General features: G+C 37.3%; 1 protein-coding gene across 2 annotated transcripts; it reads left to right on the top strand.

Annotated features, from left to right (window-relative positions):
• The first annotated feature begins 23070 nt into the window (after positions 1-23070).
• Positions 23071-24196, top strand: LOC107630981 (senescence-specific cysteine protease SAG39-like). Of its 2 annotated transcripts, none has more exons than XM_016334277.3 (2): positions 23071-23506; positions 23604-24196. In XM_016334277.3, the coding sequence occupies exons 1-2, from the start codon at positions 23071-23073 to the stop codon at positions 24194-24196; spliced, it is 1029 nt and encodes a 342-aa protein (XP_016189763.1). The 2 variants fall into 2 exon arrangements, with proteins under 2 accessions (XP_016189763.1, XP_088365197.1); XM_088509071.1 differs by having other exon boundaries at positions 23071-23539; positions 23583-24196.
• The last annotated feature ends 275 nt before the right edge of the window (positions 24197-24471 follow it).

Here is a 24471-nt window from a genome sequence, read left to right as displayed (position 1 = left end):
TCAATGGCTACCATTCGTCCTCTCAGTGAAAATGGTCCAAATGCGCTGTCACCGCACGACTAATCATCTGTCGGTTCTCACTCATGTTGGAATAGGATCCATTGATCCTTTTGCATCTGTCACTACGTCCAACACTCGCGAGTTTGAAACTCGTCACAGTCATCCCATCCCAGATCCTACTCGGAATACCACAGACAAGGTTTAGACTTTCTGGATCTTAAGAATGCTGCCAATTTATTCTAGCTTATACCACGAAGACTCTGATCTCAAGGAATTGAAGGCTCTGTTGTCAGGAGATACAATCAAACGCATGGACCAGAAATCCAAGAGATATGCATTCAAGCTTGTTTTCATGTAGAACGGAAGTGTTTGTCAGGCACGCGTTCATAAGTGAGAATGGTGATGAATGTCACTTGATCATCACATTCATCATGTTCTTGTGTACGAATGAATATCTTAGAATAAGAATAAGCTTGAGTTAAATAGAAAAACAATAGTACTTTGCATTAATTCATGAGGAACAGCAGAGCTGCACACCTTAATCTATGTGGTGTAGAAACTCCACCGTTGAAAATACATAAGTGATAATGGTCCAGACATGGCTGAATGGCCAGCCCCCAAAACGTGATCAAGAGATCAAAAGTGATACAAAGATAGATCCCAAAATGATCTAAAGATTCTTCTTGAAAGAAATCACTAAAAGTAGTTTTTATACTAAACTAGTCACTAGGGTTTACAGAAAATGAGTAACTAAGTGCAGATAGTGCAGAAATCCACTTCCAGGGCCTATTTGGTGTGTGCTTGGGCTAAGCATTGAAACTTTCACGTGTAGAGACTCTTCTTGGAGTTAAACGCCAGCTTTGGTGCCAGTTTGGGCGTTTAACTCCGGCTTTTATGCCAGTTTTGGCATTTAACGCCAGAATAGGGTAGAAAGTAGGCGTTTAAACACCAATTTGCATTACCAAAACTCGGGCAAAGTATGGACTATTATATATTTCTGGAAAGCCCAGGATGTCTACTTTCCAATGCAATTAAGATCGTGCCAATTGGGCTTCTGTAGCTCCAGAAAATCTACTTCGAGTGCAGGGAGGTCAGAATCCAACAACATCTGTAGTCTTTTTTCAACCTCTGAATTAAATTTTTGCTCAGGTCCCTCAATTTCAGCCAGAAAATACCTGAAATCACAGAAAAACACACAAACTCATAGTAAAGTCCAGAAATATGATTTTTATTTAAAAACTATAAAAATATAATAAAAAATAACTAAAACATACTAAAAACTACCTAAAAACAATGCCAAAAAGCGTATAAATTATCTGCTTATCAATCTCCCAAAGAGGATTGGGTCAAATTCAATGTAGATGGCTCTGTGCTCTAAGCATCCAATTCAGCTAGCTATGGAGGCCTTCTTTGTAACTAGTAGGGGAGACTACTAGCGGGTTTTATGGTGAAATTGAGGGATTGCTCAATAACTATGGCTGAACTTTGGGCTTTGTATGTGGTTTTGAAGGTAGCAAATGATCTGGGGTTGGAGAAGGTAGAAGTGGAGACTGATTCACTCTGCATCTTTCAATTTATACATCAGCATTCAGTCAAACACCTGATAGGTACCTCCCTGGTTAGAGGTATAAAAGTTCTCTTTGCCAAATTATGGACTATGTAACACCCTACCACACAGAGCTTTACGCTTATGTTTGTAAATCAGAGGTGGTAAGGTATTACGACCTCTAAGAAATAAAATACATACTTATGTATATATGAAGAATAGTTTTAACTAGGAGCCTTGAGCAAGGATAAACAAAACAAATAAGAATATTGCGTCGCACTTGAAACGTGAAGAATATAAAGCGGAATTATGGAAAGCCGAAGAGAAAATAATAAATAACGAGTTTTAACAAGTCTACTCGACCTGTGAAATAAAGGCCGGCTAGAGAATATATATATATATATATATATATATATATATGCAGCCCAAAACATATCCAAAATATAAATCTTGTTTCTTCGAAATCAACCTCTAAGAGGGACAGTACAAGTCTTATATACAAAAGTGGAGAGAACTACACACACACACACACACACACACACACACACACACACACACACACACACACACACACACACACACACACACACACACACACACACACACACACATGCTAAATACAAAATATAAATGTCCCCCAAAAGTATATCTTCACTTGCCAATGAGTTTCTAACATGCTCAGTGAGGTGCCTCACATCCTGCATCTGAAAAACAACAGAATATATATGGAATGAGAACCGGAGATTCTCAGTATGGTAAAGGTGCCCATATAGATAATACATAAAGTCTCGAGAAGCCAGAGGCATTCTAAAACTCCAACAACCCATATCAAAACCTATAATTCACACTAAACCAGAAATACGGTGACTCTATATAAGAATTCTAGTCTAACTCTTCGTTTTTCATTCTCTACGAACCTCCAAATCACCAAGTGGAACAACTCTCAGTGTCACCTCCGCCAACAAGAGGGATCTCTAAAAAATAAACACATACAAGACAATCAAGAAAAACACAGATATAGAAACAGATACAATAATTAGATCATGTAGCAGTTAATTACAGTTAAGCAAATAGGCAAGCCAAAACAAATGCATACTCAAACAAAACATACAAGTGCTTATGATGCATGTCTGCCCTATGGCCGATGATATCATTTGTCAGTTATACAGCCAAATCTAACATGTTCGATAGCAAACTCTGGACAGGAACACCACAACACGGAGTAAGTGGGACTAAACCACAACCCTTGCATCTTACCAGCATAACCCGGAGTAAGGGGGACAACCTCAACCCTTTTCTTTTACCCAGGTGGTGTTACAATTCTCAATCTGAAGCAAGTGTGACAAAGCTCAACTCTTCCATCTTACCCGGTGTTTCGAACCTTTACCCGGAGCAAATGGACAACGCAACTGCATCTTACCCAGTGTCTCAACTTTTACCCGGAGCAAGTGGACAATGCCACTGCATCTTACCTGGTGTCTCAGATAATTTAAATGCATAACTCCTAGTGGGTTATTACTTGACGATATTTGGTGCGCTTGCCAAAGAACGGATTCATTTTTATGTGGGGAGTGAATTCGACTCATCACTCTTCCCTTTGTCCAAGCTTGAATTCTGCATGAAATAGCCTCAAGAATGAGTTGGATTTGGGTCTGGGCAGCTCAGAAATTGCCCCTAGTGAATTCACTTTAATGAGGTCACGTGCCTGACATCACGCATGCGCGTGGATGACGCGTGCGCGTCACTCGCAAATTTCCTCCTCACGAGTATGCGTAGCTGACGCGTGTGCGTGGCTTTGCGAATGTCCTTCTCACGCGTAAGTGTGGATGACGCGCGCGCGTGGCCCTTAATTCTCCAAATTCCCATTTCTTCATGCATTCTCCACTTTGCATGCTTTTCTCTTCACTTCTTCCATCCAATACTTGCCTTATGAACCTGAAATCACTCAACAAACATATCAAGGTATCGAATGGAATTAAAGTGAATTAAAATAATCAAATTAAAGGCCTAAAAAGTATGTTTTCACTCTTAAGCACAAATCTAAGGAGAATTACAAAACCATGCTATTTCAATGAATAAATGTGAGATAAGTTGATAAAATCTCCTAAATTAAGTACAAGATAAACCACAAAATTGGGGTTTATCAGAAACCAGAAAGCTACTTCAGGCTGGTTTTATCAGGGAAATTCGGTTCACTACTTGGCTGGCAAAGGTGGTAATGGTAAAAAAAAATGGTAAATGGTGCATGTGTGTTGACTTCACTGATCTCAACAGAGCATGCCCAAAAGATGCTTACCCTCTACCTTCTATTGATTGCCTAGTTGACAATGCATCAGGTTACCAAACTTTGAGTTTTATGGATGCATATTCTAGTTATAACCAGATCCTTATGCATCTATCTGATCAAAATAAAAATTCTTTCATTACTGCACATGGTGATTACTGCTATAAGGTTATGCCTTTCGGACTTAAGAATACAGGTGCAACTTATCAATGGCTTATGGACAAAGTCTTTGCCCACCAAATCGGCAGAAACTTGGAGGTGTACGTTGATGACATGGTTGCCAAAACCAAAGTTGGTGACGACCATCTAACAAATCTTGCAGAAATCTTCGGTCAAATCCAACGATACCATATGCGGCTGAACCTGGAGAAATGTGCTTTCGGAGTACAAGGTGGCAAGTTCCTCGGATTCCTGTTAACAAATCGGGGCATTGAGGCAAATCTAAAAAAATGCCGAGCTATATTATAAATGGCGAGCCTATGGACCATCAAAGAAGTACAACGCCTGGTATGCGAAATCGTTACTCAGGTTGTGAATTGTTGTTCGAAATTGATTCCCTGGCAATGGCACCAAAAACGGATGCACAGAACCATGGTCTAAACATATCTTCACAACTTCGCATAACTAACCAGCAAGTGCACTGGGTCGTCCAAGTAATACCTTACGTGAGTAAGGGTCGAATCCCACAGAGATTGTTGGTATGAAGCAAGCTATGGTCACCTTGTAAATCTCAGTCAGGCAGATATAAAATAGTAATGGGGTTTTCGAAATTAAATAATAAAAGAAGGATAGAAATACTTATGTAAATCATTGGTGAGAATTTCAGATAAGCATATGGAGATGCATTCGTTCCTCTGAACCTCTGCTTTCCTGCTGTCTTCATCCAATCAGTCTTACTCCTTTCCATGGCTGGCTTTATGCAAGGGCATCACCGTTGTCAGTGGCTACATCCCCTCCTCTTGTGAAAATGGTCCAAGATGCCCTGTCACGGTACGGCTAATCATCTGAGGTTCCCGATCATGCTGGAATAGGATTCACCCTCCTTTTGCGTCTGTCACTACGCCCAGCACTCGCGAGTTTGAAGCTCGTCACAGTCATTCAATCATTGAATCCTACTCGGAATACCACAGACAAGGTTTAGACTTTCCGGATTCTCTTGAATGCCGCCATCATTCTAGTTTACACCACGAAGATTCTGATTAAGAGATCTAAGAGATACTCATTCAGTCGAAGGTAGAACGGAAGTGGTTGTGAGGCACGCGTTCATAGGGAATGATGATGATTGTCACGTTCATCACATTCAGGTTGAAGTGCAAATGAATATCTTAGAAGCGAAATAAGATGAATTGAATAGAAAACAGTAGTACTTTGCATTAATCTTTGAGGAACAGCAGAGCTCCACACCTTAATCTATGGAGTGCAGAAACTCTACCGTTGAAAATACATAAGTGAAAGGTCCAGGCATGGCCGAATGGCCAGCCCCTCTGATCTAAGAACCAGGCATCCAAAGATATCAAATACAATAGTAAAATGTCCTATTTATAATAAACTAGCTACTAGGGTTTACAGAAGTAAGTAATTGATGCATAAATCCACTTTCGGGGCCCACTTGGTGTGTGCTTGGGCTGAGCTTGAAGTCTACACGTGGAGAGGTCATTCTTGGAGTTGAACGCCAGCTTTTGTGCCAGTTTGGGCATTGAACTCCACTTTGCAGCTTGTTTCTGGCGCTGGACGCCAGAATTGGGCAGAGAGCTGGCATTGAACGCCAGTTTGCGTCGTCTAAACTTGGGAAAAGTATAGACTATTATATATTTCTGGAAAGCCCTGGATGTCTACTTTCCAACGCAATTAGAAGCACGCCATTTTGAGTTCTATAGCTCCAGAAAATTCATTTTGAGTGCAGAGAGGTCAGAATCCAACAGCATCAGCAGTCCTTCTTCAACCTCTGAATCTGATTTTTGCTCAAGTCCCTCAATTTCAGCCAGAAAATACCTGAAATCATAGAAAAACACACAAACTCATAGTAAAGTCCAGAAATGTGAATTTAACATAAAAACCATACGAAAACATCCCTAAAAGTAACCAGATTCTACTAAAAACATACTAAAAATAATGTCAAAAAGCGTATAAATTATCCGCTCATCACAACACCAAACTTAAATTGTTGCTTGTCCCCAAGCAACTGAAAATCAAATAGGATAAAAAGAAGAGAATATACTATAAATTCCAAACTATCAATGAAACATAGCTCCAATCAAATGAGCGGGACTTATAGCTTTTTGCCTCTTGAATAGTTTTGGCATCTCACTTTATCCATTGAGGTTCAGAATGATTGGCATCTATAGGAACTCAGAGTTCAGATAGTGTTATTGATTCTCCTAGTTCAGTATGATGATTCTTGAACACAGCTATTTTATGAGTCTTGGCCGTGGCCCTAAGCACTTTGTTTTCCAGTATTACCACCGAATACATAAATGCCACAGACACATAATTAGGTGAACCTTTTCAGATTGTGACTCAGCTTTGCTAAAGTCCCCAATTAGAGGTGTCCAGGGTTCTTAAGCACACTCTTTTTTTTTTCTTTGGACCTTGACTTTAACCGCTCAGTCTCAAGTTTTCACTTGACACCTACACGCCACAAGCACATGGTTAGGGACAGCTTGGTTTAGCCGCTTAGACCAGGATTTTATTCCTTTAGGCCCTTCCTTTAGGCCCTCCTATCCACTGATGCTCAAAGCCTTGGGATCCTTTTTATTTGCCCTTGCCTTTTGGTTTTAAGGGTTATTGGCTTTTTGCTCTTGCCTCTTGGTTTTAAGAGCTTTGGCTTTTTCTGCTTGCTTTTTCTTTATTTATTTATTTATTTATTTATTTTTTTCGCCTATTTTTATTTTTTTTTTCCTTTTTTTTTTCTGCAAGCTTTGTTCTTTGCTGCTTTTTCTTGCTTCAAGAATCATTTTTATGATTTTTCAGATTATCAAATAACATGTCTCCTTGTCATCATTCTTTCAAGAGCCAACATATTTAACATTCTTAAACAACAACTTCAAAAGACATATGCACTGTTCAAGCATACATTCAGAAAACAAGAAGCATTGTCACCACATCAATATAATTAAACTAAGTTCAAGGATAAATTTGAAACTCATGTACTTCTTGTTCTTTTGAATTAAAATATTTTTCATTTAAGAGAGGTGATGGATTCATAGGACATTCATAACTTTAAGACATAGTTACTAATTACTAATGATCATGTAGTAAAGACACAAACATAGATAAGCACTTAACATAGAAAACGAAAAACAGAGAATGTAGGAACAAGGAATGAGTCCACCTTAGTGATGGGTGCGTTTCCTTCTTGAGGAACCAATGATGTCCTTGAGCTCTTCTATATCTCTTCCTTGTCTTTGTTGCTCCTCCTTCATTGCTTTTTGATCTTCTCTAATTTCATGAAGGATGATGGAGTGCTCTTGATGTTCCACCCTTAATTGTCCCATGTTGGAACTTAATTCTCCTAGGGAGGTGTTGATTTGCTCCCAATAGTTTTGTGGAGGAAGATGCATTCCCTGAGGTATCTCAGGGATCTCTTGATTTGCAGCCACATGTTCTACCACTGAGCTATAGACCTTTGAGATGAATCTTTCCATCTCCCATGACTCGGAGGTGGAAGCCTTTGTCTTCCCTTTCCCTTTTCTAGAGGTTTCTCTGGTCTTAGGTGCCATCAATGGTAATGGAAAAACAAAAAGCTTATGCTTTTACCACACCAAACTTAGAATGTTGCTCGTCCTCGAGCAAAAGAAGAGAGAATAGAAGAAGAAGAAAAAGATATGGAGGAGATGGAGGGATGTGTGTATGGATGTGAGTGGTGAATGGAAAGCAGAAGGGATGATCATGAATGGAGAGAGAGAGGGTGAGGTGGGTGGGGATCCAGTGGGGGTCCACAGATCCTGAAATGATCCTGTGGGGTCCACAGATCCTGAGATGATCTTGTGGGGTCCACAGATCCTGAGGTGTTCAAGGATTTACAACCTTGCACCAAATTAGGCATGTAAAATGCCCTTGCACACAACTCTGGGCGTTCAACGCCAGGTTGGTGCCCATTTTGGGCGTTCAACGCCCATTTGTTGCCCATTTCTGGCGTTGAACGCCAGAACCATGCTTGTTCTGGGCGTTCAGCGCCAACTCTTCTCCAGGGTGCATTTCTGGCGTTCAGCGCCCAGATGCTGCCCATTTTGAGTGTTCAGCGCCCAGATACTGCCCATTTTGGGCGTTCAGCGCCAGAACCATGCTCTGTTCTGGCGTTGAACGCCAGGCAGGTGCTTCCTCCAGGGTGTGATTTTTCTTCTGCTGTTTTTGATTCTGTTTCTAAATTTTTCGTTTATTTTGTGACTCCACATGATCATGAACCTAAGAAAACATGAAAAACAAAAATAAAATTAGATAAATAAACATTGGGTTGCCTCCCAACAAGCGTTTCTTTAATGTCAATAGCTTGACAGTGGGCTCTCATGGAGCCTCACAGATGTGCAGAGCTTTGTTGAGACCTCCCAACACCAAACTTAGAGTTTGGATATGGGGGTTTGACACCAAACTTAGAGTTTGGTTGTGGCCTCCCAACACCAAACTTAGAGTTTGACTGTGGGGGCTTTGGTTGACTCTGCTTTGAGAGAAGCTTTTTCTGCTTCCTCTCCATGGATGCAGAGAGAGATCCTTGAGTTGTAAACACAAGGTTGTCCTTATTTAATTGAAGGATCAATTCTCCTCTATCCACATCAATCACAGCTCTTGTTGTGGCTAGGAAAGGTCTTCCTAGGATGATGGATTCATCCTCTTCCTTTCCAGTATCCAGGACTATGAAATCAGCAGGGATGTAAAGGCCTTCAACCTTTACTAACACGTCCTCTACTTGTCCATAAGCCTGTTTTCTTGAATTGCCTGCCATCTCTAATGAGATTTTAGCAGCTTGCACCCCATAGATTCCCAGTTTCTCTATTACAGAGAGGGGCATGAGGTTTATTCCTGAACCAAGGTCACACAGAGCCTTAAAGATCATGGTGCCTATGGTACAAGGTATTATGAACTTTCCAGGATCCTGTTTCTTCTGAGGCAATGTCAGTTGATCCAGATCACTTAGTTCATTGGTGAACAAGGGAGGTTCATCTTCCCAAGTCTCAATACCAAATAATTTGGCATTTAGCTTCATGATTGCACCAAGGAACTTGGCAGCTTGCTCTTCGGTAACATCCTCATTTTCTTCAGAAGAGGAATACTCATCAGAGCTCATGAATGGCATAAGGAGGTTCAATGAAATCTCTATGGTCTCTAGATGAGTCTCAGATTCCTTGGGTTCCTTAGAGGGAAGCTCCTTATTAATCACTGGACGTCCCAGGAGGTCTTCCTCCTTGGGATTCACGTCCTTCTCCTCTCTTGTGGGTTCGGCCATGGTAATTAATTCAATGGCCTTGCACTCTCCTTTTGGATTCTCTTCTGTATTGCTTGGGAGAGTACTAGGAGGGATTTCAGTGATCCTTTTACTCAGCTGGCCCACTTGTGCTTCCAAATTTCTAATGGAAGACCTTGTTTCATTCATGAAACTCACAGTGGCCTTAGATAGATCAGAGACTAAATTTGCTAAGCTAGATGGATTCTGCTCATAATTCTCTGTCTGTTGCTGAGTGGATGATGGAAAAGGCTTGCTATTGCTAAACCTGTTTCTTCCACCATTATTAAAGCCTTGTTGAGGCCTTTGATCCTTCCATGAGAGATTTGGATGATTTCTCCATGATGGATTATAGGTGTTTCCATATGGTTCACCCATGTAATTTACTTCTGCTATTGCAGGGTTCTCAGGATCATAAGCTTCTTCTTCATAAGAAGCCTCTTGAGTACTATTGGATGCAGCTTGCATTCCATTCAGACTCTGAGAAATCATATTGACTTGCTGAGTCAATATTTTATTCTGAGCCAATATGGCATTCAGAGTATCAATTTCAAGAACTCCCTTCTTCATAGGCGTCCATTACTCACAGGATTCCTCTCAGAAGTGTACATGAACTGGTTATTAGCAACCATGTCAATGAGTTCTTGAGCTTCTGCAGGCGTTTTCTTTAGGTGAATGGATCCACCTGCAGAAGTATCCAATGACATCTTTGATAGCTCAGATAAACCATCATAGAATATATCCAGGATGGTCTATTCTGAAAGCATGTCAGATGGACACTTTTTGGTCAGCTGCTTGTATCTTTCCCAAGCTTCATAGAGGGATTCACCTTCTTTCTGTCTGAAGGTCTGAACATCCACTCTAAGCTTGCTCAGCTTTTGAGGAGGAAAGAACTTGGCTAAGAAAGCCGTGACCAGCTTATCCCAAGAGTTCAGGCTGTCTTTGGGTTGAGAGTCCAACCACACTCTAGCTCTGTCTCTTACAGCAAAAGGGAAAAGCATGAGCCTGTAGACTTTAGGATCTACTCCATTAGTCTTAACAGTATCACAGATCTGCAAGAATTCAGTTAAGAACTGAAAAGGATCTTCAGATGCAAGTCCATGAAACTTGCAGTTCTGCTGCATCAGAGAAACTAGCTGAGGTTTCAGCTCAAAGTTGTTTGCTCCAATGGCAGGAATGGAGATGCTTCTTCCATGTAAATTGGAATTAGGTGCAGTAAAGTCACCAAGCATTCTCCTTGCATTATTGTTGTTGGGTTCGGCTGCCATCTCCTTTACTTGTTCAAAATTTTCAATAAGGTTATCTCTGGATTGTTGTAATTTAGCTTCTCTTAGTTTCCTCTTCAGAGTCCTTTCAGGTTCTGGATCAGCTTCAACAAAAATGCCTTTTTTCTTGTTCCTGCTCATAAGAAAGAGAAGGGAAAAAGGAAAGAAGAGGAATCCTCTATGTCACAGTAAAGAGGTTCCTTATTGTTAGTAGAAGAAGAGAAGAAGAAAAAATTCGAACACAGATAGAAGAGGGGGTTCGAATTTGGTGAGTGATGTGAGGAAGAGATGTTAGTAGATGAATAAATAAATAGAATAAGATGAGAGAGGGAGAGGATTTTCGAAAATAATTTTTGAAAAAGAGTTAATGATTTTCGAAAATAGTTTTTTGAAAAAAAGTTAGTAATTTTTCGAAAATTCAAATAAAAAATAAAATAATTAGTCTAATTAAAAAGAAATTTTGAAAAAGAGGGAAGATATTTTCGAAAATTAGAGAGAGAGAGTTAGTTAGGTAGTTTTGAAAAAGGTAAGAAACAAACAAAAAGTTAGTTAGTTAGTTGAAACAAATTTTGAAAAGATAAGAAGTTAGGAAGTTAGAAAAGATATTTTGAAATCAAATTTTTGAAAAGGATAAGATAAGAAGATATTTTTGAAAAGATATGATTGAAATTAGTTTTTGAAAAAGATTTGATTTTTAAAATCACAATTAATGATTTGATTCACAAGAAATCACAAGATATGATTCTAGAACTTAAAGTTTGAATCTTTCTTAACAAGCAAGTAACAAACTTGAAATTTTTGAATCAAAACATTAATTGATGATGTTATTTTCGAAAATTATGATATAAAGATAAGAAAAAGATTTTTTGAAAAATATTTTTAAAATTTTCGAAAATAACTAAGAAAAATGAAAAAGATTTGATTTTTGAAAAAGATTTTGAAAAGATAAGATTTTTAAATTGAAAATTTGATTTGACTCATAAAGACAACTAGATTTTAAAAATTTTTGAGAAAGTCAAATCTAATTTTCGAAATTTTAAGAGAGAAAAAGGGGAAGATATTTTTTTGATTTTTTGAATTTTTTATGATGAGAGAGAAAGAAACATGAAAAATGACTCAATGCATGAAAGTTATGGATCAAAACAATGAATGCATGCAAGAATACTTTGAATGTCAAGATGAACACCGAGAACACTATGAAGATCATGATGAACATCAAGAACACATTTTTGAAAAATTTTTAATGCAAAGAAAACATGCAAGACACCAAACTTAGAAATCTTTCATGTTTAGACTCTATGGATGCAAGAATGCATATGAAAAACAAGAAAAGACACAAAAAAAGAAAACATCAAGATCAAACAAGAAGACTTACCAAGAACAACTTGAAGATCATGAAGAACACCATGAATGCATGAATTTTTCGAAAAATGCAAGATGAATATGCAATTGACACCAAACTCTCAACTTGACTCAAGACTCAAACAAGAAACATGAAATATTTTTTATTTTATGATTTTTTTGTATTTTTTTTATTTTTTTTTCAAAAATCATTTTGAGAAAGAAAAATAAGGATTCCAAAATTTTTAATATGAATTCCAGGAATTTTATGCTCTTTAGTCTAAAGCTCCAATCAAAGGGTCAGGCATGGCTTAATAGCCAGCCAAGCTTTAGTAAAAATATGAGTGTAATTCATTCAATTTTAAGCCAAAACCTCAGTCTAAAGGAATTTAGACATGGCTTTACAGCCAGCCAGGCTTTAGCATGCTTCACGAAACACTAGAATTCATTTTTAAAAATTCTGAAGGAAAATATATTTTTGAAAAAAATTTTTTTTTCGAAAACAAAGGAGAATTTTTTGAAAGATTTTTGAAAATTTTTTGAAAAGAAAACAAAAAGAAAATTACCTAATCTGAGCAACAAGATGAACCGTCAGTTGTCCAAACTCGAACAATCCCCGGCAACGGCGCCAAAAACTTGGTATGCGAAATCGTTACTCAGGTTGTGAATTGTTGTTCGAAATTGATTCCCTGGCAATGGCACCAAAAACGGATGCACAGAACCATGGTCTAAACATATCTTCACAACTTCGCATAACTAACCAGCAAGTGCACTGGGTCGTCCAAGTAATACCTTACGTGAGTAAGGGTCGAATCCCACGGAGATTGTTGGTATGAAGCAAGCTATGGTCACCTTGTAAATCTCAGTCAGGCAGATATAAAATAGTAATGGGGTTTTCGAAATTAAATAATAAAAGAAGGATAGAAATACTTATGTAAATCATTGGTGAGAATTTCAGATAAGCATATGGAGATGCATTCGTTCCTCTGAACCTCTGCTTTCCTGCTGTCTTCATCCAATCAGTCTTACTCCTTTCCATGGCTGGCTTTATGCAAGGGCATCACCGTTGTCAGTGGCTACATCCCCTCCTCTTGTGAAAATGGTCCAAGATGCCCTGTCACGGTACGGCTAATCATCTGAGGTTCCCGATCATGCTGGAATAGGATTCACCCTCCTTTTGCGTCTGTCACTACGCCCAGCACTCGCGAGTTTGAAGCTCGTCACAGTCATTCAATCATTGAATCCTACTCGGAATACCACAGATAAGGTTTAGACTTTCCGGATTCTCTTGAATGCCGCCATCATTCTATCTTACACCACGAAGATTCTGATTAAGAGATCTAAGAGATACTCATTCAGTCGAAGGTAGAACGGAAGTGGTTGTCAGGAACGCGTTCATAGGGAATGATGATGATTGTCACATTCATCACATTCAGGTTGAAGTGCGAATAAATATCTTATAAGCGAAATAAGATGAATTGAATAGAAAACAGTAGTACTTTGCATTAATCTTTGAGGAACAGCAGAGCTCCACACCTTAATCTATGGAGTGCAGAAACTCTATCGTTGAAAATACATAAGTGAAAGGTCCAGGCATGGCCGAATGGCCAGCCCCTCTGATCTAAGAACCAGGCATCCAAAGATATCAAATACAATAGTAAAATGTCCTATTTATAATAAACTAGCTACTAGGGTTTACAGAAGTAAGTAATTGATGCATAAATCTACTTCCGGGGCCCACTTGGTGTGTGCTTGGGCTGAGCTTGAAGTCTACACGTGGAGAGGTCATTCTTGGAGTTGAACGCAAGCTTTTGTGCCAGTTTGGGCGTTGAACTCCACTTTGCAGCTTGTTTCTGGCGCTGGACGCCAGAATTGGGCAGAGAGCTGGCGTTGAACGCCAGTTTGCGTCATCTAAACTTGGGCAAAGTATGGACTATTATATATTGCTGGAAAGCTCTGAATGTCTACTTTCCAACTCAATTGGAAGCGCGCCATTTTGAGTTCTGTAGCTCCAGAAAATTTATTTTGAGTACAGGGAGGTCAGAATCCAACAGCATCAGCAGTCCTTCTTCAACCTCTAAATCTGATTTTTGCTCAAGTTCCTCAATTTCAGCCAGAAAATACCTGAAATCACAGAAAAAAACACAAACTCATAGTAAATTCCAGAAATGTGAATTTAACATAAAAACCATATGAAAACATCCCTAAAAGTAACCAGATTCTACTAAAAACATACTAAAAACAATGTCAAAAAGCGTATAAATTATCCGCTCATCAACGTCTCACAGGGAAACTCGCCGCTCTCTCGAAATTTTTACCATTTTTAGCATCTAAATCATTTCATTTTTTCCAAACACTTAAAAAGAAAAACAATTTTCTTTGGAATGAAGAATGTGAGGCAGCTTTTTTAAATCTAGAAACAACAATTTCAGAGCCTCCGATTTTACAAAAACCTCTTCCAGGGGAAGAGCTTTATTTATATCTGTCTGTTACTGACTGAGTTGTAAGTTCCGTGCTTGTTACAGAGAGACAGAAGGTACAACAACCGATCTATTTTGTTAGTAAATCACTACAAAACGCCAAACTCTGGTATTCGAAGATTGAAAAGCTAGCGCTGTCACTAATTTTTACGGCTCGTCGTCTCCGACTTTACTTTCAAAGTCATATAATCAATGTGCGAACTGACCAACCCTTAAGACAAGTTTTATATAAGCCCAAAATGGCTGGCCGACTTATTAAATGGTCGGTCAAACTCTCCGAGTTCGATGTTCGATATAAGAGCCGAGGATCAATCAAGTCACAATATCTTGCCGATTTCCTTGCTGAATTTACTGAACTAGATCCAACAAACAACTCGGCTGTGTGGACGCTCTATGTTGACGGAGCATCCAGCCCTTAAGGATGCGGAGCAGGAATCATTCTAAAGGATGGAAATGGTTTTGTTTTGGAACAATCCTTGCACTTGTCATTCAGGCAAGCAACAATCAATTCGAGTTAAGGCATTAATCGCCGGCCTGAAGCTTGCAGTCAGTTTGAGCATCTCCGAACTAAAGGTATATTGTGATTCTTTGCTTGTCGTCCAACAAGTAAACAATATTTACCAGGTAAAAGATGCTTTACTAGCAAAATACCTTGATATTGTGAAAGGGTTAGTTTCAAAATTCTATAAATTCGAGTTACATCACATACCTCGGGAAAATAATCATCGAGTAGATATTTTGTCTAAACTTTCAAGCTCCCAGGCACCCACCTCCTCTCTATACCAATCTACACCACTTACACCCAGTGTAACTTTAGCCGAGGTTTTAAGTTTAACACAGGAAGATGACTGGCAACAACCTTATATAGAATATATACAATCCGGGGTCATCCCAGCAGGTATCACAAATATAACGAAATTTAAGAGATGTGCATCTTTCTTTGTTATATACGATAACTGTTTGTATAGGCGAGGTTTCTCTCGATCTTTGTTGAAATGTCTTTCCAGGAACGAAGCTGACCTCGCACTCGCCGAGGCCCATGAAGGTATTTACGGCACACACATTGACGCCCGAAGCTTATCCTCAAAACTACTGTGTGCAGGTTTCGATTGGCCGACACTACAAAAGGATAGCGCCGAGAAAGTTAAGATATACCAAAATTGCCAAATGCACGGAACCATTACACATATGCCTGCAGAAGTTCTTCTGCACAGTTCAGAGGTAACCTGGCCCTTTCACCAATGGGGGCTTGATATTCTCGGCCCTTTCCCATTAGCTCCTCGCCAGTTAAAATTTTTTATTGTTGCAATTGATTACTTTTCCAAATGGGTAGAAGCACAACCACTGGCAAAGATAACATCTCAACAAATGATCTCCTTTTTCTGGAAAAGTATTATTTGTCGGTTCGGCATACCTCGACACATTTTCACTGATAATGGTCGACAGTTTGCCGATAACAAATTCACTTCTTTCCTGCAGAATCTCAAAATCAAACAATATTTTTCATCAGTTGAACACCCACAGACGAACGGATTAGCAGAAGCAGCAAACAAGATTATCTTACATGCACTAAGGAAAAAGCTCGACGAGGCAAAAGGCCTCTGGTCCGAACTAATTCCAAAAGTAATATGGGGATACAACACAACTGTACATTCAACAATTGGCGAAACACCTTTTAGATTGGTGTATGGCTCAGAAGTAATGATCTCCGTGGAGATCTCTCAATCCTCAATCCGAGCACAAATGGTCGACATTGAAGCATCAAACCAATCCAGGAGGCACGACCTTGATACTATTGAAGAAGTTCGACTCTCAGTGGCAATCCGACACCGTCACACCGAGCTATGCAACAACGAATAGCTCGGCAATATAACAAGAAGCTTCAACCAAGAACATTTCATCTCCACGACTTAGTACTAAGGAAAATCGAGCAAGCCAGAAAACCTTCAAGCCACGGAAAACTGGCAACAAATTGGGAAGGTCCATTCCGCGTCAAAGAGGTGCTCGGTAATGGGGCATATCGCTTAGAAACACTTGATGGTATTGCTATACCAAATACATGGAACGTTTTTTCTCTAAAATTGTACTGCAGTTAAAAGACAGGGACATGCAGGTACTCTTTTTCCTACTCACAAGATTTTTTCCGAAAGCCGGGTTTTGCTTGGAGAGGTTTTAACGAGGCTTGCCTACCTACACCTTTCAAAAATAAAGGTTTCTTCTTACTTCATTTTTTACTTAAGGGTTGGTCGTGCATTCACTTTTCACAATCAAACTTATTATCGGATTGGCCTAGCATGCCTCTAACAAACTCGGTGAAAACCGACAATCTTATCATACGATATCAAATCTCAAAACCGACTACTACGTTGTACGATCTAAAATTACAAACCCGACAAATATCTCTCCGGGGTATATTTTCCAATGCCGTGTTTTTACAAATACTCACAATTCGCACACTAACAACTAATACAGTGAGTATCCATACTGCAACAATATTAAGAAGTCCAAACAGTACCATCATAATTAAAATCAAAACCACAATTGTCTTTCAAAACCAAAATATTGACACAAGTTTAAGATATGACCAAAAGCCAAAATACAAAAAGCACCAAAGTAAACCATTAAACTTCTTGGTTCAGATTGTCTGCACCAGCCTCAGCAACTTCTTCTTCATCCTCAACCAAAACCCCGTCACGGACTATCTTTTCAGGATCCATTTTTGACAAGTCCTGATCTGGCAGCAAGAACTTTGCTTGCAAAATATCCCGCTCAAAACCCTCTATGAAGGCGTCCAGAATCTCAGTCTGCTTCGCCTTTTCCAGCTCCTTCATTTTTACAGTCACTCCCACCATCTGCTCCTGCAAACTTGCAAGGTCAGCACTCTTCTTCTTCAACACCTCAGATTCTTTTTCATACTTATCTTTCATGGTAATAAACTACTTCTCCCTTTCCGAAAGCTTTGTCTCAAGCTCGACAATAACTTTGTTCTTGGTCCCTAGCTCTTCATTTAACTTATTAGCTCCCTCAGACAAAAGTAAGGACTTCCTATGCCTAACCTCTTGGCTATGCCCCAAGCTTGCAATCCGCAACCCAATTACATAACACAATACAAAATGTCCATAATTCAGAAAAATAATTGCCAACAGAAAAATATACAATCTTATACCTGCATAAACTGGTCGATAGCAATATCACTGACCTCTTTCGCAACAACTTTATCCACGTCAAATTGACCAATATCGTCCGTGATGACCATGTAGGGGCAATCCTTGCTCCAGAGAGAAGAACTCTCTCCACCTTCGGTAAAATCGTGAAACCGTCTTTGATTTTCAATAAATTTGGAGAGCTCTTCTAAGGGCACCCCCTTTTCCCCTTCAGAAAAATTGTCAGAATCTTATATATCAATAGCGTCCGACTTTCTCTTTCTAGTAATAACTTTCCTACGTCCTTGGCGAGGGTGATTGACCTCACCTTCCACACCTACTTTGTCAAGCTTCGACAACGAACCTTCTCTTTCCAAATTCTTACTTTTAAATCGGGCTCTCAAGGTTGAAGCAGAGACATCCGGATACTTCCCACCTGTTCCAAGCAAACACTGAACATGTTAAAAAAAAATTTTGCTATCAAATGAAGAAACCACGTTACTTACTCAAGTACTCAACCACAGAATTCGTATTATCCTCCCAAGGGAGAAGATCAAACACCAAAAATAAATTCACTTCGTGAATAGCCTCAACTAAGAACTCAATAATACACTCATTCTCCACACTAATACGCTCGGGACCCAAAATATGGTTCGGTTGGGAAGACCAAAACAAAGAAAATTTCTCTCCAAGGTTTTCATCCAAATAGAACGGAAAATAATCTTCAGCAGCCCTAACCTTTAAGAACATTTCCTTAAAGTCTTTGAAAGAAGACTTATACAGTTTGAAAACGGCAAACCCTAGGGTATTGTTTAAGTTAACCCACCCCCTTTTCCAGACCCCGTTGGCCTGGAACAAAGAAAAGAACAGCTCCAAAGATGGTTTGCATTCCAGAAAATCAAGCAGATTTTCAAAGCACCTCAAGAAGGCCCAGCCATTTGGGTGAAGCTGGGAAGGCGCATAGTTTAACTGCTTCAGAACGGGACACTCGAAATCAGTAAATGGCAGTTTCACATACAACTCCTCGAGCACACAACTATACATAAAAAAGAACTCAAAATCACTTTTTCTATTGAAAACACAATCTGACCTAGGACACGGCAATAACTCTACACAGATTCCAGAACCTTTCCTGACAATCTTACTAACGTCAATCTCACCAACACTCTCAGTCTCTACAAACAAAGACGCACGTATCTTTACATCATCACTAACCCAGCTATAAGAGCCATCCTCCACCAAAGGTTGTTCCTTTCTCAGTTTATCATTCCCCATTTCCCCCAAAATAGAGTAAAAAATTGAAGGGAAGAAACAAGTAAGAAACACATAGCGTACCTCTTTTGCTCATTTTATTTTTCTAACACGCTTAGATAACGAAAAGATTGAGGGAAACCCCTCCAGTTCACAATAAATCCAACATGCAAAAACTGTTTCAGTTCCAAGCACAAACCCTAACCGTCAGATCTAATAATGACAGACGGCTACCAACACCCCCAGTAAACGTAAAAGTCAAGTGCACATCATTCAAGGAAGAGTTGTAATTAATTAAGTCGTTATTCTTTCTGCCACGTGCACACATCACCTATTCTCATTTTTATGAAGCATTTAAGCTTGGGGGCTACACACCTTATGCATCCGCCGAGTTATAGCTTAGTTTTTAACAATCTCAACCTGCTTCATCAAAATGACAACAGGTCGAGCTTAGGGGCTATGATACGGCCGTCACTGAAAGTATAAATCGGCTTTATGAGCTGTAACTCGGGCCAAACTGTTACAAATCGTCTCTAACGTCATAAATTGGCCGTTTATTCAAACAATACCACTCAATGAAAATGATGATTAAAAAGTGTAACGGTTGATATTTGGTTATAAAAAAGGTAAGACATCATATCCTAGCAAGACACAAGAAATACACAATACTGACTTAAGCATCAGAGTGCCTTTGCAGGTATACTCTCCTGTGCTCACGCTATTTGCAACGTGGAATATCCTCGAACGAAAAGCTCGGATCCTTCCAGCTTAAAGCTTGGCATTGAAGATAATATCTCGGAGACAACTTCGAGGAGCCGAAGATAAGTCCAGATATTCACTCAAGAACACTAATTATGGGGAGGAACTTTATCTTTATCTATCTATTACTGATTAGGCTATAAGTTCTGTTCTTGTTATAGAAAGAGAAAAATTGTAAAGATCTATTTATTTTGTAAGCAAATCACTGCAGCATGCCAAGTTTCATTATCCAAAGATAGAGAAGCTCGCCTTAGCCTTGATATTCTCAGCTAGATGCCTCCAATCATATTTTCAGCGTCATATCATTAATATCTAGAGTCACACCTCCAACCCTTTGGGTGTGTTTGGGAAACCCGTTGGAAGGGAAGAAGCACATTTAAATTTTTTGAAAGCTTCAACTTTTGGTTTGGCAAATTTTTTTCTCTTAGAACACAGAAGTGATTTTGCTACCAAAACCATGTTTACAAGAAGCAACTATTTTTAGCTTCTGCATTTTCTTAACGGGCTTTTGGCCATAAATACTAATCATTTATTTACCTTTTACCAACTTTATCCTTTATATATGTTATTGTATTATTTATAAAATTCTTGTTATTTCTATTTATATGAGCTCTATTTTTCTATTATTTATTATTTTTATTTTTTTTCAACTGTTTGTTTGACATTATACACTTTTATAATTGTGATTTTTGTGTATTATGTTTGTTATTATCTTTTTATAATATGATTTATTGATTCTATTAGATAAAGTAAATTAAATAAAAAATTAACTGTAAATAATAATAATAGTAAAAAATTATAACATACTAAAAATACTAAAAATATATTATATAAAAAGATCATTAAGAACTTTTAGATTTGTTTCGATCACTATAAAGTAAATATTTATTTTTTTTATTATTTTCAATACTCTCTTTTATAATTGTAATTCTCGTATACTATGTTTTAGTGTAATTTTTATAATATAGATTATGTTTCCATTAAAAAAGATAAATTAAATAAAAAATTAATCATAGATAATAATAAAATTATAAACGTTGAATTCCAAATTAATATTAAAAATAAGATTATTGAGAGTACTAGAATAAAAGTACCATGTAAAAAAATACTAAAATAACATTTAATACTTAAAAAATATAACATATTTGATTAAATATATATTTTTATTTAAAAATTTATATTTTTTTATTTTTATTTAAAAATATATTTTATCTATTTTTATATGTTATTTTTATTTTATTAAGTAAATATTAATTTTATTATAAAATTAACTAATAAAATCTATTTAAATATTTAAATTAAAATAATAAGATAATATAAAAAATTTTTAAATTGATATCTATTTTAGTAATTTTTTATTTAAAAATAATTTTAAATGGTATAAGTCAAATAATATTTATTTTATTATAATTCATTTTGATACAAAAATTATCAAATATAAATCACTTTAACCCAAATTTACTTTTAATCAAAATTAAATTTACAATCAATTTTATAAAAACTCTCGTTTGCATAATCCAAACACACAAATTCTCAATGAATCAAAACTAGATGACCAATTTATAAAATTGTCAGTCAAGCTTCTCAAATTTAACATCAGATATCAAAATAGAAAACCAATCAAATCACAATATTTAGTAGATTTCGTTGCCGCGTTTACTGCTCTCAATTTGGACGAGCATTCCAAGGATTTTTTATATGGATAGCGCTTCTACTCCACAAGGATGTGGCATAAACATAAATGATTTCTAGGCTTTTCAGACAAATCATTACTCTTCTCTAGTCCTACAATAGTATTATATTGGTTTTAATTTCTATCCTAAACAAGCAATAATTTTATAAAATAATTTTTTTTAATATAGATTTGTTTCACTATAATTAAATTGAGTTCATAAATCTACGGATTTCTTCACACAACATCACGTGCCATTGTTAGAACCAAACACACAAAGATAAAATATAAGATCACTCAAAATAATTGAAAAAATTTAATTAACTATTTGAAAAGACTAAATCAATTAAAAGAAATAGCTACTAATCACGAGGACAAATTAGTCAATTACAGTCTCAAAATCTCGATCGAAACTCCAACGAATAAGAAAACGTTCCTAGAAACCTGGGGTATATATATTGCTTGGCGGCTATTATTATGATAATTACGGTTACGGTACCTATATAATTTTTTGTCACACTTAAACAATGTAAAATTTATTTTGGTGAAAAATTCGGACAATAAAAAATTCGGTGAAAGTAGTATATGGTGTTCTGCAAACGTTATTCCGTACTCTAATTTCTTTACTTATTTATTTATAAAAAAATATAGAGTATTAATATATTATTTGTCAATTTATTGTCAATAATAATTAATTTTTATATTTTAAACATATGTATAATGAAACACATCTAAGAAATATATATATATATATAGAGATATTTACATTAGATACCGTCATAAAAAAGACATTTTTATTAGACACATCCACAAAAAGATTTTCTTTAAACACAGTTATAAACAAGAATTCGTAGAAGTTGGCAGAAATATTGTTGGTAACGTAGCGGAATTGTTTATTTATTTACCAAAACCATGGAAGATAAGGCACACACTTTTATCACATCGGGCAATATTTAGTTATTTACTCTTTAGTTTTGCTACACATACAGTACTTTTATATATGATGTATTGCTGTACACTCAGTCGTTATTCTATACTCAATAATCACTTTATGCCTTCTTTGAAGTTAACCTTGGCATTTTGCTATTTCATTTGGTCAATATAAAATCTCTAATCAAATGGTACGCGTAAGGATTAATTTTTATAAATCCTGATGTTCTTGGCAAACCATCAATTTTCTTTTAAGATAATAATCAAAGCGGCATGGTACATAAGATGCAAAGCAGGGATATAGTATGAATATTACTAAAGAATAAAAAGCTCTGTCCAGTAAAATTTAGAAAACAAAAAAAAAAAACAAAACTTTCTCCAATACATAGACAGATAGACTGTCATCCTTCCATAAGTAAAAAGAATACAAAACCATCATTTAATTGTATAAGAAGGATTAAATAACTATTTTCAGTTTTTCACTCTTAAGAAAAATTAATTTTTAACAACAGCGGTCCTTGATTTGTTAATAAATATCTTGCAAAACCCAAAAGATTTCTGACAATCAATTTGAAGCGAGAACCATTTTGGGCAGGGAAAAAGTAAGAGTCAATAAGATTTATGCTAAACATTAAAATTTTTAGGATCCTACAATTTTCAAGAATTAAAATGGTGATTTACCCGAAATAAGCTACAGTTGCCATTCAACTTTTTAACATATGCATTTGGGTTTGGCCTTCCTTGACAAGTAATTTGGCACAAGTGCCTTGACCTACTATGGCCAAAACATGGGTCATATCTTATTCAGCTAATTCTCTCAACTACGTAGGAACAACAATATATTTATTCTTAGACCCAACATGAACCTTCCAATATATATACCTCATACAATCTCCAATAGTAGCACAACATCATTCTAACATTTCAGTAAGCAATTTGAACTGCTTGTTCCTATTATCACCATGGTTGCCAACATCCAATTCCATCATATTACTCTAGCTTTGATCTTCTGCTCGGCATTATTGGCTTTTCAAGTCACATCGCGCACTCTACAAGATGCGAGCATGTATGAGAGGCACGAGCAATGGATGGCTCGCTACGGCAAAGTCTACAAAGACCTCCAAGAAAGGGAGAAGCGATTCAAGATATTCAAGGAAAATGTGAACTACATTGAAGCTTCTAACAACGCCGGCGACAAAGCTTACAAGCTAGGCATTAATCAATTTGCTGACCTCACAAATGAAGAGTTCACATCATCCAGAAATGGATTCAAGAGCCACATGAGTTCCTCAATTGAAGGGACCACTTTTAAGTATGCAAATGTCACTGCAGTACCAAACACTGTGGATTGGAGACAAAAAGGAGCAGTGACTCCCATCAAGAACCAACAACAATGTGGTAAGTTTTCTAATATTTCATTCAATCTCACAAAATGACCCATCAGACTCTTCTTCCTCCTTTTGAATTTATAACTCACACTTAATTTGTCTTGTAGGATGTTGCTGGGCATTTTCTGCTGTTGCAGCAACCGAGGGAATCAACAAACTGAAGTCTGGAACTTTGATTTCTTTATCCGAACAAGAACTTGTGGATTGCGACACCAAAGGTATCGACCAAGGTTGCGAGGGTGGCCTAATGGACGATGCATTCAAATTCATTATTCAAAATGGTGGACTAACGACTGAGGCCAAGTACCCTTATAAAGGTGTTGATGGAAAATGCAATACAAAAGCATCAGCCAACCATGCAGCTACCATTACTGGCTACGAAGATGTCCCCGCCAACAACGAGCAAGCACTGAAAAATGCAGTCGCTAATCAACCTGTTTCTGTGGCCATTGATGCTAGTGGCTCTGATTTCCAGTTCTATAAAAGCGGTGTCTTCACTGGAAGCTGTGGAACTGAGTTAGATCATGGTGTCACTGCTGTGGGTTATGGAGTCAGTGACGATGGAACAAAATATTGGTTAGTTAAGAACTCATGGGGAACTGAATGGGGCGAAGAAGGATATATCAGAATGCAAAGGGATGTAGATGCCACAGAAGGACTTTGCGGCATAGCAATGCAAGCTTCTTACCCCACTGCTTAGAAACCAAACTTGATTCTTCTTTTCCTATACATACCTAAACTTTTTACTTCTACGTACATATATATATACATACATACATGTTGCATATATTGTGGTTTCTTTGACCAGTTGTAACATATGTTCTCAACCTCTACCTGTCGATTATGAAAATATGGAGAAAATCATTTGGTTTCCCTATAAAAGATCTCCATTTTATATTTATATTAAAAAATTTAACACATTATCTACACTAAAGATCACCATAAGTCAATTCAGTTATCTATATGGAATAAAGC

Source organism: Arachis ipaensis, chromosome B3 (assembly GCF_059453495.1).
Source record: "Arachis ipaensis isolate K30076 ecotype BB chromosome B3, ASM5945349v1, whole genome shotgun sequence".
Taxonomy (NCBI): Eukaryota; Viridiplantae; Streptophyta; class Magnoliopsida; order Fabales; family Fabaceae; genus Arachis; species Arachis ipaensis.
Note: the sequence above shows the minus strand (reverse complement) of the source record. Positions and strands in the feature narration are given on the sequence as shown.

Excerpts from the sequence above, each read along its gene's own strand:
- LOC107630981 (XM_088509071.1), top strand. The coding sequence starts at position 23,071 with ATGGTTGCCAACATCCAATTCCATCATATTACTCTAGCTTTGATCTTC. Across the intron at positions 23,540-23,582 it reads TATTTCATTCAATCTCACAA|CACACTTAATTTGTCTTGTA; the intron begins AATGACCCATCA and ends GAATTTATAACT.